Raw genomic sequence first — 13,983 nt, 5'->3', positions numbered from 1 at the left:
GACGAGATGAAGAGAGACACGAGGGTCGTAGAGCGAGGGGCTATTTATTGAGGAATAGGAGGTGGCCAAGATAGTGCCGCGCCACGTCATGGGGGGCAACCCACTGGAGGAGTGAAACGTGGAGCGGGATGGCGCCAGGTGGCGGCTCTTGAAGGTGGGAGGATTCATGGAAAGGGAGTCAAATGAATTACGAGTGAGCGAAGCGGAGCCCGTGGCGTCTCGGTCTCCGAGTTCATGCATCTGGCTCTGTTGTTTCCCCATGATTTCCTGCGTCTTAAGTGAGAGAGAGAGAGATAAGGAAATCTTTTCATGACGCGGGAGAAGCGTGTCGAGACATTCAAGGTCGGCCAAAGAAGGGATCAGAAAATATGATGTTCCTTGAAATTTTAACGCCTGCAAATACGGCTGCAATTTGTTTTCTGCGGCAGAACTTCGCCGTGCCGAAGTCCGTAACCTATCAGTAAAGCCCCTAGAAAAAGAAACGGGTGTATGTGAACTTGGACTTCCGAGACGGGCGAGTTGCACCTAAGTTTCAGAACCGACCCCTTTCGATAAATTAGTGATGGGAATAATTCAGGTACCGAACGGGAGCGTAATCAAAGTGTAGAGGATCTCCATCCTGTCAACGTACCAGCATCTATATTATCTCAACCTATTATATGGTTAGATATATTGTCACAAAGGATGCTCCCTGCCATGGCCTCTGCATTGCAATCTCTCTCCCCTCTCAACACCCGTATTTGCTGCCTTCAAGGAGACCACGACAATGACTAGCAGAAGAGTTTTGAGGTCCGAGACTATGATTGAGCACTAGCTTTAGGTATTGGTTTTGATCCAATAATTGTCACACTCAGAGATAACCCTAAGCGAATTCCCAACTGGGCAAATCAAATGGTCCAACCCAAAGATACTCATTAAACACATTTTGACAAGTTTCAATGCGATGCAAATCTAGTGACCCTTATCTAACTTGACCTATACATAATTCATACCTCACTCGATCTATATTACTAAAATACTTTCATATTTAACTTGATCTAGAAAGACTCATATCCAAACTGAGGTGAAAATATGGAGTAAATAAATGCGATATCGGGTGAGGACAAAAGAGAATGAAGAGAGAATTGTAAAGGTAAGTTAGATCTAAGTAAATTATAAAGTCATTTATGAACCATTACAAATCCATTTAATACTCATATTATGTTTGAACTCATTTATGCAACTTGGCTCATCAATAAATCTTCTGAAACCTCGTAACAAAAAGATTTGTAGGAGCCATGAATGCTCAAAACTACTCCCGACAAAAACCCAACTCCAAACTTTGCCAGCCCCTCACAAGGTGCTAGGGATCTAAAGCTTATGCATCTAGAGTACGATACATTATCCATTAAAGGGTCTCAAATAAAATGCTATCATCGCTATCTCTGGAATACAAACTCATAATCAAGTTCAACATCGGATGATCTCTATTCGTACGAGTTCAATTTGAGAGAACCTTCTAACTTGCATCCGGTCTTTCTGGAGGTGCATTAGATTCAACTACACATATGCATAAATTTTAATTTGGGGTCGCGTGGATGGATTGGTGCGATCGGATAAGTTACACTTCTTAGACGTCGCGTTCTGCAAAATTTTGCCAAGCTCTTCCCGAAACGACGGTGCCTATCCAATAAACCTGAGCTCCATTGGTCAAACTTATAATAAGCATTTGACTCTCACGTCCCTCAAATTTACACATATAAATAAATTTGCCGTGGTGGTCCCTCCCACTAGGGAGACCGCTTTCCTTTTGCGCTATAAACAATTCCTTTTCCTTTTCTTTTGTTCTTCTTCTTACAAGTAATGTTAACAGCCCTCATGGACCCCTTAAATCTCTCTAATAATAATAAAAATCCATATATTCAGGTCATCTTGAATCGTCAAGATAAGTTCATGACTTTTCAGAGACTAAGTAAATCAAATAAAGTATCACATGAAAGAGACCTCATATACATAAAGAGTATATAAATTTCCCGTGCCAACTAAATTTAGGAATGACAAATGGATAATTCGACTTAATGCCGAAGTTAATAGGTGGAAGGAGATTGATTCATGTAAATTTAAGGATTTTGCTAGTATAATAGTCTTTAAATTATTGTAGAATAACAGTATTCTGTGAATCATATTTTTTTTTTAAAAGTGACTTCTACAATAATTTATTATTATGTGTGATTTAGTTTTTGTGATGCAGAATAAAATTTTATTTTAGTAATAAATAAAAAAATTCACGCAGTTAATTTTCATTAATCAGGAGACGTGAGGTATTTCAATGCATTTCATTATCACAAAAAGAGTAAATAAATTACGGAAAGTAATCGAGAAAATCTAAATAAAATCAAGAAATTCGTTTTGCCTTTCCTTTCAACATCCTTTCTTCTTTTTTACTTTTTGAGGGGCCGGGAGAAAAGAGGAGGGACGCGTGTCTTCAAAGCGGGGCATAGAACGTGATGCCCACTCAGTTTTGCCCTAAATATTTAGGGACCCCACTCAATCCCTCTCGCCCCCTAGCCTTTTCTTTTCACCCCCCCAGAGAACACATTTATGTCATCACGACCCCACTTTGGCACTTTCCGAATTTTCTAATTTACTCATTGGGTCAAATGGGGGCCAAAAGAAAAAAAAATGGAATTTCCCAAATTAACTTTTTTCTCCTCGTTCTCACCTTTTTCCTGCGTAAGAGTTTGGTGTCCGTATTGGAGCGTGGACGATGGTCGGAGCTGGCGAGCGAATTATTTTGCCCAAAGGCCCCCGGAGTCGAAATTCGTCAGCTACTTATTCGACCACGTAGTCCACTTAAAGCTTTTTTGGCCTTTGCTGGGCCACCCTTCCAAGAAGTCCTTTTGCATCTCCTCCCCTTTATTTTTTTTCCCTTTCCACTCCTTTTTCCCTGTCGAAAGCATTTTCCTTTTTTCGGAGTTGGCTCGCCAAAGAGTTCCCACTTTACATCGCTGCGAAAATTTACTATTTTTTTCGGGGAATTTTCGGGACTATTGTACACGTTCCGAATCGAAAACCGAAGTGCTCGACATCAGGTGAAGGTCCCTATCGAAGCTAGAGCCGAGAAATAGACGGTGGGGAATTTTTTTCTCGCCAATTTGCTTATGGAGTTGATATATTTTTTACAATATCCATGTTGTTTTGCATGGTAGACAGCGCAAAGTGACGCATCAGATGATCTCGTGTTCGGATTGTGCGCATCTTATCGCACCTTCGGGTCGAGGTCATACGTCAGATTAGCATTTCCGATCTTCAGGAAGAGGGAGAGAAACAGGGGGAACATTCCGTTCGTTCTGGAGATGATGTTCTCCTGATAATGGAGCTTGTGCGACACCTCATGTCCAGTTCTCTCCCCACCACCCTCTCATGCAAAAGAAATAGAAAGGAGAAAGGGGGTTCGAGATTTGTCGCGATGTCCTTCTCGTGCTCGACAAGGTATTTTTCCGCCTTGGCGCCCGGATGTACGTTCACATGACGACGACAATTGGTGGAGAGATCAGTGAAGAAGAGACGGACGGATGTATGGGTCGATTGGTGATCTGCTGCTGCGTGTGGAACTGAAAATGCGAAAATGCTGGGAAAAGGTGCAGCGAGATGGAGGAAAAAGAAGTGGTGTTGTCTAGTCAGATTGATCTCCACTTTTCCCATATCAACCCTTTTCTTTATGAACTCTTGTTGTGGACCTACAAGATGAACTGAGATCACGTATCACCGTGGAAGATCTGAGCAGGATATTATGGGACACGCAGGTCAGGTCTAATCCAAAGTCGAAAGCATGTGAGATCTCTTAATTAATCTGCAAAGCCCTATCGTTCTACGTGTCGAGGAATTGAATGAGACGAGTTTCAAGGTGGGTCTTCGAACGGGCATAATAAGAGATGAGTTAAAAGACGTTTCCCGTTTGGAATGACCTTCGATTTGTAAGTTTTGTGTTTGTATTTTTGTTTCTGATTTACTCAATTCGAATTTAACAAGTCACGTTTCTACCATAGATTACCCAGGAGGTTGTTGCTAAGGATGGGACTGAAAATCATTTCTCAAGCTGAGGGTCTATGTTAAAAAAAGTAGAAAACTATGTGTCGGAGAAAATGAAAGAGATTCTAGAATTTCATCCTCAGGAGCTCCAGCTAAGAATGCTGATGCTAGAGACAGTAAGATCGATTTACGAAATTGATTTACAAAGCGATACGATGTCTCTTATCGTACAATCAAAATGGCCCGCTTGGAATATTAATATATGATAAAGTTAATTCGGGAAAGGAGTTTCAGCATATATACCAAGCATAAATATATATATAACCAGGACTTCCCCTTTGACCGAAAAAGCATCCTCCACAAATAAATTATTGCACGGAAGACTTGTTAAATCTTCAGTACTGGAAGATCTCTCTTTCTTGCATCCCAATGCAGAGTTTGAAAAATCTGTGTATTTATAATGCCTGAAAAGGTGACTGCCATGACATGGAAAGCCCATACAGGAGCAGAAGAAGGTGGGCATGTGAAGCGTTTGTTCGCTTGTCTCTCCAAGACCCAATGCATATAGACAGAAGCTTTTCCTCTCCCTCTTCGTTCTTTTCCTTTGGACTGTATCTTGAAAGGTAGCCGGACTGTCCCTATAAAAATCGAAACGTGATGATCACCAGCTGGAATATTAATAAATGCTGCCGTGTTTCCAGAGGAATCTGAATCGAACTTGACTAGCTCTCTCTCTCTCTCTCCCCCGCCTCCACTTATCAGTGCGTGCATGGAAGTCGCCAGGGCCTGCTCGGTACTGCATTACTGTTTCGGAGAATGGTAAAGTTAGTCGCGTTGTCTCATATAACCTGTAAACCCTATGCATTCACTTCCAGGAGTTTGCTTTCTCCTTCAGCTACATGATCATTTCATTCTCTGTCGTCATGAAGTGCAAGATGTCGATGTCCCCGTACTTCCCGGCTTACTTCTTAAGCGACTTCTTCTCGCTTGAGTCGTTCCAGGCTACTTTTCTTTAAGGTAGTTGGACAATACGATGTTCCATGAAGCTCGCAAATGTATGGTTTTCGTTTCTAAACCTTAAGGATAGTTGAATACATGCAGATTATATATTTTCATATGAATGAAAAGTTCTAAAAGGTAGATATCCGATCAATTTCTGCACGCTCCGCGCGACCCCCTTAAAAGGATGCTTATCGGGAAAATGATTCCTATTTGGATTTCCAAATCTTGCTTAAACTTGCTTACTGGGCCAACGCTGAAGCTAGAGCTAGAGGATGGAGAAAACTGCAGATGTGGATGTCATTAGCTTAATAAGGGCTTTGGACATTAAAGAGAAAAAGTACTTGGTCCTAGAGGACACCTTTCAATTTTTCTTTTCATTTTCTTTTGTTTCCTCAATACATGAAAATGAAAAGGAATGAGAAGTGGGAACATTTGGATGGAGGTAACTTAGCTTAACATGTTAGCAAATCGCTTTATTACGAAATATTTAAATCATCGAATACCAAAAGGAAATTTACCAATAAAATTATGTAAAGAAATCGTATCGACATACGCAGAAAGGAAAGAGCATTACAAGATCCGATATCTTTCCAAGGAAGGTTGTTGCGTGATAGAAAAATCTATGTATCTTGATATGAAACATTGAAGGGATTAAATAAATATATGAATTCACGCATTTGTCCATGTATGCAATACACAAAAGCAAGTCACTATAGGTATTTGAAAGACGAAATAATGATTGAGATCCTTAAAGGTAAATCCATCAAAATGAGTCATAAACCCATTTCTTAACCAATATGGGTGATCTGACAAAAAGAAAACCCATATGGATATTGAATGGATTTGTTATATTGAGTAAATAGGTCATAAATGAATTTAAACACAATATATGTGTTAAATGGATCATAAATAGATTTACAACTTACTTAAACCTAATATATTTATAAGGCTCTCTCTTTAGTCTCTCTCATCTTCACTTGATCTCGCACTCGCTCATTCCCTGCTCTAACTTTAGTTTGGCTATGAGTTTTCGTAAATTTAGTTAAATATAGAGGTGTTTTAGCAATATATATCGAATTAAGTATACATCGAGATGAGAATGGATTATTAGATTTGCATTATGTAGAAATGGGTTTATTTGATTCGAACCATTTATGATTCGACCTGACCTATCCTTTTTTTTTTTTTTTGGTCGAAGACCTATCCATTTGACAAGTCTACTTGAAAGTAAGAGATTTTATCTTGATTTATACAACAAAGTATAAATAGCATAGACCACGCATGGCTAATGAGTTGGGCCTGGTGGCATATTATCTGCGAACAACGTGAAAGAAAAAAGCTACAAACACTTCGTGGTGCGATTGATCTCGTTGGGCTTGCTTAATAATTGGGAATTGGCATACAAGCCCACGATGTAAAGCATTGTCCAGAACTCTTCAGGGCTGCCTTCACGTAAGTCCATAAGAGACGAGAGCGCAACATCTTGACCTCTCCGAGAACGAGATATTAAACCTATGTATGATGGTGTTCGGGTAATTTCCAGAATCTGATAGAGAATTTTTCCTCGCCAATTACGGTATCACATGTTCAAGGTGTCTCTCCTGCCGTTAAATGGATTTGCTGCCCTCCGAAACCATTCGACACGACAAGAGCTTGTTAGCGGTGGTCGGGTCCTCCTAGATCTTTCCGTCCAATTTCTCCTCTTCTTCTTATTTATATTATCTCTAAAAACATCACCGAAATTGAATTCATTGGTCCCATAAGATAATGAATGTAGCTCACTTGATTGAAAGCCCAGAAAGTGTCGAATTAACACATGCTGTACATATTATATCTCGAAACCTCTCCGAAGCATAGTCAACTTGTATCTTTTCATAACATAATGATGAAGAGGTAAAGGAGGAATAATTTGAATTTAATGGAAAATGGATTTGGTAATGACCTTGAGATGAACGGGTGATAGACCACATGATTGGAACGTAGGCAACTGATTAAATTCTTGCTCTAGTCTCTATCGGCATCTTTCTTTTGGAAATCGATTACTGATATATTTTGGTAGATTGAAACGAAATGAAGTAGAAAAGAGATTGCTTTCATGGGCAATTCAAGAGATGTCGCTATCCTATGTTTGAGCACTTCCATTTGCTATTATGGGTATTGGAAGTGGCATCATGCATTGGGTAAATATCGATGGTTTAAGATTAATTGGGAGGCAGCATGATGATTTCGGAAGGAAACGCCTCTTTTTTCTGCAGGAGAAGACACGGAGGGGTTCTTCATCTAATCATTAAAACGTGAGCCTAGGCCATGAGTGTCCATGCCATAAAGTTGAAAAATTATCATCGTTGCTAAAGATGGATATGTGACCTAATTATGACATCACCTAATTAATTTTTCCATCCATGAGATGGAGTGAAATCTCATCACACACATGATCGGGGAAACCGTGACGTTCGTGGGCACGGATGTGATCTTTCCTCTTATCTTAACTTGGGATTTTGACAAATAATGAATTTCGTGAGCAGCATAAAGAATGGGTCGTCTTTGATGAGGTGAATTTGGGGAGGGGGGGTGTAATTCCTTCTTCTTTTTGTCATTGTCTTCATCATATATTAACTTTGGACTGACTTGTGCCGTGTTGACTCGGCGAAGTCTAGTATATTAGATAACTATCGATTAGGATAATGAACTGGAAAGATGATTTTAGATAGGTCACTCTGTCGACCATCGATTGGGAAAGCGATTGGATGTTCTTGTGGTGTGCGCACACCCTGTGGTACGTACAAGTGAAGTTTTGCGTCATTCTTCATTAATTGTTGAATTCACAATACGTGGATGAGATCGTTTGTAGGAGAGACGATTTCCAACGAGCTTTGATGGATAGACGTCTCTACTTTTCTCGAGAGAAAGGCCTAGGGTTTAGAGCTAGGACGCCCACGAATTGCCCTCTAATTTGCCGACGCTACGCTTTAGAAAGTTGCTTCGAAATTTAGTAGATCGGATCAGCATCAACTGGGCGAAAACTACATCGTTCACCTTATCGATTATATAATATGGTAAGCCTAGCTGTACGATCTGCTCAGTCTACTCACTATATGCTGCTTTTTTTTTTTTTTTAATGCAAATTTGATGAATGATGTTCGCTCATTCTCGTGTTGATTACAGGAAATGATCTTATCAACCAATGCATGCAAATACAAGGTATGTAGCTTCTCCTTTAGATAGGTGTCCTGAGGTCGAGTGAAACCAGACAAAATATAGTAAGAGACCTACATTTTTGTGATTTGGTCGCATCTCAGCCACAAGGAAATATTTGATCAAATTCGACTAAGAGAACCCTCTAGACCACTTGATGTCCGGTGTAATTTGTACTAGTTATATTCTATGGTCCATGAAATTCCATATAGAATTTCCTTTGTGTTATCTCCTCAACTGTTCATATAAAGGGGGAAAAAAGTACCAAAAATGTCCTAAATCTATTGCATTTGTATCAATTCAGTTCTAAACATTGTTACATTAATACTAATTCAGTCCATCCAACCAATTTTGACCTGCCGGCGCTGACGTGGACATTGGCCATTGACGTAGCAATTTTTAAAAATATTTTAAAATATATTTTGAATTTTTTGAATTTTTTAATGTTTTTTTGAGTTTTTCTTTTTCTTTTTTCTTTTCTCCCTTCTTCCTCCTTGGACTGTTCCAGCGGTGGGCTGGCAAGCCTCCGGTGAGGCTCGCCAGCCACTAGGTGAGGGCCTCGAAGCCCTTGCCTACCGCTGATGAGGGTCACAACCCTTGTTTGCGGCTAGTGAGGGCTTTGCGGGGCCCTCGCTCGCCTCGCCCAAATTGGGTGAAGCCACCTTGCCCGCGGCCCTAGGCGAGGCCAAGCGAGGGCCGCGACCCTCGTCGGCTGCTTCACTTGGATTTGGACGAGGCCAGCCTCGCCGGCCCCTTGCCTCTACACTAACGAGGCCAAGGCGAGGCTAGCCTCACCTAGATCTGAGTGAAGCCGCCTTGTTGACGGCCCTAGGAGAGGCCGAGCGAGGGCCGCAGCCCTCGCTGGCGGCAAGCGAGGGCTTCAAGGCCCTCGCCGAACACCGTTGGAAAAGTTCAAGGAGGAAGAAGGAAGAAAATAAAAAGAAAAAGGAAAAAATTCAAAAAATTCAAAAAATTCAAAAAATTCAAAAAAAATTCAAAAATTATTTAAAAATCATCACGTCAGTGTCCAGTCACCGATTAATATCCACATCAACGTCAGCAGACTAAAATTGACAGAATGGACTAAATTGGTACCAATGTAGAAATGTTTATGACTGAATTGGTCTAATTGAAAAGTTTATGATTAAATTGGTACCAATACAATAGGTTTATGACTTTTTTGGTACTTTTTCCGTGTAAAGGAGAACAAAGCAAGCAACAAACCTCTTCAAAGAATGGTTTTGTAGTTTCCAATTTCAAAAGCTAGCGGATATATCTCCAATACCAAATATGCCTTCAAGCATTCGGAGTTTTAGTAGTTTCAGAATTACAATGTGTTGAGACTTAAAAAGTTTTGAGCTCAAATCTTTTATCCTCTCATTTGCCTTGCCCAGGTATCTTATTGTAAGTAATCAGTGACTAGGGCCACATCTCCTAATCTCAGTCATTTTGAATGGACGTCAAGAGTCAACAGTTAAATGAGAGCTAATACACAACAATTTGTGGTGCGTGGGATTTTGAAGCTCAAAAGGCGAAGGCCCATCCTTGAAAAAAAAGTACATTTATAAAGAAACCAAAATAGGTTTTAATAAGTATGCTTGACAAATATGCAGGACACTCACGGAGGATGTTTCTAACAAACTTAATAACTATGTTCAAGATTTTCAAAATATCAATAACATATATATCAGGAGAAAAAGTGGTGTATTGAAGAATGTAAAGTTTTTTCGATACTTAACATATGTAACTCAATTCAATTCAAGGGCACTCATTGCTGAAACCCCTATGTTTATTCGCGAAGAAAAATTAGGTCGTGCGTATTTGACGCCATAACCACCATCTTGCATGCATTTGGTAAAGAAAACGAATCGTGTGCTGTTGGAACAGCCTCACGTCTACCTCCCCTTGCCCCCCTCCTCTCTCGCCTTCTCTCCTCTGACTTCTCTTGCGAAATAATACAATAGAACCAATCATGCCCTATCGTAGCAGCACACAAGCTGACAGATATTAGTTTTTCCTTAGGTCCAACTAAATTATTATCTTCTCGAAAGTGGTGGTGAGTTGCTGTCGGAACAGAGAAAGCCGAAAAGAAAATGCCTATTCCGAGAACCTCCATGGAAGCAAGAGACAGAACATGTGGACCAGTCACGAGGCACGTAGGTTGTGCTGTGGAGAAGTACAGGACATTGACCTAATTCTCTACCGTGGGTGTCTCGGAGTTCTTCAATTTAATGCAGCGGAAGCAATGAACGCGAATCGGAGAGGACGGTGAAGGTATCTAACCGCATCCGCCAGATTTTTCCACAGGTTCCTCTGATGTTTTTCTTCACTCTCCTCCCTTTGAGTAATGCCTGATCAGCGCGTCGGAGGGAATCGATGTCGGACTTGTCAGATCTTGAAACAATCTAACTCATTGATGTCTGGATGTAAACATTGCTTCTTTCATTTATCTATTGAATCAAGCCAATTCCAAAGAATTGTAAAGCTTCAGGGTTTTTTTCTGCCCGAGTACAGGGATGGCGATAAATAAAAAGATCCGAACCTATTTAGTCATATTTCAACTTTCTATGAAGTTCCATTGACGAGGAGAGACGAGCATCTCTACTGGTTAAAGCATATTGAAAAGCCATATTCGATGAAAGTCGGTTGTACGACTTGGAAGTGGAAGGACATTCTATATGTTCAAATCTATTAGTACCCAAGTGTCCAGCGGCCGTATGAAATAAATCTAGTTTTTATTCAACCCCACGCCATAGGATGTATTGAGATTTTTCTTTCAAAGCACCGGCACTTTCCATCCATTCTGGTCTATCCACATGTACATTGGTACCATACAGGGAATGAACTTAAAGTTAGGTACGGTACGATTAACTCTTGTTCTTCTTGAACGATGTACAGCTCATTCAATCCACATTGGCGTCCTAGCTTCATCAATGACCCTCCGAAAATTAAAATTTATATCATCAACCAGGTCACATTACACCACTTAGCCCAAGAATACATTAACATATAAATTAAAGTAAATTGAACCTTAGTATGTCTTTAAACTACTATGTTCGCACTTGATGCAAAATTCAAAATATTCCCAAAAAGAGAGAAGAAAAACATCATCCTCAATTTGATGATTAGGGTATGCAGATACCAACATGTTAAAATAAGCTCTATTTGCATAATACCACTTAGCCCAAGAGTACATCAACATATACGTTAAAGAAAATAAAATGTGGCTTTATCACCACCACCACCACCACCACTATTTATTTCCCATTCCCTTCTCTATTCCCTTCTCCGTACCACAGGTGACACGGGGCCCTCCCCTATTCAATAGTCCGAAAATACCATATTACGCCCACACATTTCTTTTCCCTCTTTCAAAGCCCTCAGATCATATTACCCTCTCTCTCTCTCTCTCTCTCTCTCTCTCTCTCTCTCTTTCGCCCTCGCCCACGCATTTCTTTTCCCTCTTTCAAAGCGCTCAGATCATATTACTCTCTCTCTCTCTCTCTCTCTCTCTATCTATATATGGCACATGCATGAAGGGTTTTGAGGAAGAAAACGAAAGTCCACACAACCACACTCGGTCTCCTCTCTCTGGCTCAGAAATGGATTCCTCACGCTCCGTCCCTAAAGAATGCGACCCCGGCAACACGAGCACCAACTCATCGCATCTATCGAAGTCACCACCGTCTTCCTCGTCTTCTCGCCGAAGAAGCCCTCGCAGGAGAAGCCCTTCCTCCTCCTCCTCTTCCTCCCTTTCCTCGTCTTCCTCTCTCGGATCTTCCCAGTTCCCCGAGGAGCTCTCGTTCAGGCCCGCCACGCCGCTCCGCTTCTCCGGAGTCCCGTTTTCCTGGGAGAAGATCCCGGGGATTCCCAAGAAGCAGAGCTCCAGGAGATCGAGAGATGGCCCCTCTTCCCCGAGCAGCAATCTCCTCCCATTGCCGCCTTCCGCTACCCCACCGTCGTCGAAGCGATACACCAACGAAGAAGCTGGGCTGAAGAAGAAGGTCTACGGCGCCACCGCGGTGGCGGAGTGGTACCAGTGGGACCCGTTCGTGGCGGCATTAGTCGAGTGCTCGAAGGACCATGATCAAGCTCAAGATGCGACCCCCAACAATGGAAATCATAATCTCTGGACGGACGCTAAGGTCTCCCGGAGCATAAGCGACCGGTTCGGACTCATCGGCCTCTACGCATCTTGCAAGAGGGCATGCCCCGTCTCAGAGTCGATCATCTACCTCCCGAGATCGAACCACACCTCCTATGACCTGATCAATCGCCGATCACATTGAATTCGACTTCGTGCACCAACGGCCTGGGCCATTGCCCTTAGATAAGTGCTACATGATGTTGAAATTTCCAAAATCCAACTGTTCTGTCGTTGCTCTTGTATGGTTCAACCACCTCTTTTGCTACCTCCATTTTCTATGTCATTGTGAGAGTACCAATTGCAATGTTTATATTAAGTTACATATAATGTCATATAAACTATTGACTTGAGACAAGCATTGTGCTAGTCTGAATGAAGTGGAGGTGCACCGTTTTCCCTTTCTTTTTTTCAAGCCTTATTCCATGGATCACGTTTTGACAGAAATCCATGATGTTTTTGAATGTTTATTTGCTGTACATCATGTGGGTGAATTTCATCTTTGATTCCAAGGACAAGCAGATTTGAGTGAGGCTCGCTGGAGAGCCTCCTCCATGTGGGAAGCACGCAGAGACCAGTGTAGTAGAAGACAAGCATCAATTTGTTGTTTCTGAGGAATATAATTTTTAACATCTGTTCAGAGCCTGACCATTTTTTTAAATAAGAACTGCATTGGGATTAGGCTGACAGGTTGTTGACCAACCCTGCTCGCTCTCTCCCTCGTCTGTCTAGCTCTTCTTTTAAGATCTGAGAACTGAAGAACATTAACATAAAATTTTGTCTTGAGGGGGCACTTGCTAATATTTATTTTTTTTCTTGTACATATAAATCACTCTTTTTTATCTAACTCTTAAATAATTTGTTTTTGGAACCCCATTATAAATATTCATTTGGCAGGTCTAAATGGAAATTTAAGAAAAAAAGAAGAATTTAGTTCACTTATTTTTGGCTTTGTCACTCTGGTTGGACTGTCACTATAGTTCAACTAAGTGGACTTGATGATGCTTGTCGGTGGATGTTCCTAAGCGCGATGATGCTCAGCTCTTGAATATTCATACGTTAGACAGAAAAAAAAATAAATTCACACGTTAGAAGATTTTAAGATTTAAGTGTAAGGATTTGTACTATTGGGCTGCTTTAAAAATTGAACCCTTAGCAAATTGGAAGGTCGAACGGGGCCCAAATCATTTAATAGACATTATGTAAGGAAATCTCTGACAAGAACTGCCAGGATTTCAGCTGAAAGTCCATGATCCATTCTCCACCTTAACTTTTTTACACATAGAGAACTGTACCGAAAGCGCCCGGAAAAGAATATTTGGAAATGATGATGACATGTTCTTAACGAGCATCAAAATGTATCCTCATAATTAGGCTAGACAATCTTGTAGAAGAAGCAATGACTCGAAATCATCATGGCCCCATCTTTGCCTTCTTTTCAATTCTTTTATGCTATTTAGTCACGAAATTTCCGTTCATTTGAATCAATTTCATTATTATATTTACTAATAACGATATAGCAGAAAGAATCAATCAAATTAAATGTCTGATAAAAAATAATCAATATAAATGAATCTCATATATGATTTTGTGATATTTTGATTTTATACTTTGATTAGAATGAGACATTA

At 40.7% G+C, this 13,983-nt stretch overlaps 1 protein-coding gene across 1 annotated transcript; it reads left to right on the top strand.

Moving 5' to 3' along the window:
- Positions 1–11,637: 11,637 nt before the first annotated feature.
- LOC104449516 (putative protein TPRXL) lies at positions 11,638–12,856 on the top strand. Its single transcript, XM_010063696.3, has one exon. The coding sequence runs from the start codon at positions 11,742–11,744 to the stop codon at positions 12,495–12,497; it is 756 nt and encodes a 251-aa protein (XP_010061998.2). The 5' UTR covers positions 11,638–11,741; the 3' UTR covers positions 12,498–12,856.
- Positions 12,857–13,983: the final 1,127 nt, after the last annotated feature.

This window comes from Eucalyptus grandis, chromosome 6, assembly GCF_016545825.1.
Source record: "Eucalyptus grandis isolate ANBG69807.140 chromosome 6, ASM1654582v1, whole genome shotgun sequence".
Lineage (NCBI taxonomy): Eukaryota > Viridiplantae > Streptophyta > Magnoliopsida > Myrtales > Myrtaceae > Eucalyptus > Eucalyptus grandis.
This window is presented reverse-complemented; position numbering and strand designations above follow the sequence as displayed.

Excerpts from the sequence above, each read along its gene's own strand:
- LOC104449516 (XM_010063696.3), top strand. The coding sequence starts at position 11,742 with ATGAAGGGTTTTGAGGAAGAAAACGAAAGTCCACACAACCACACTCGG.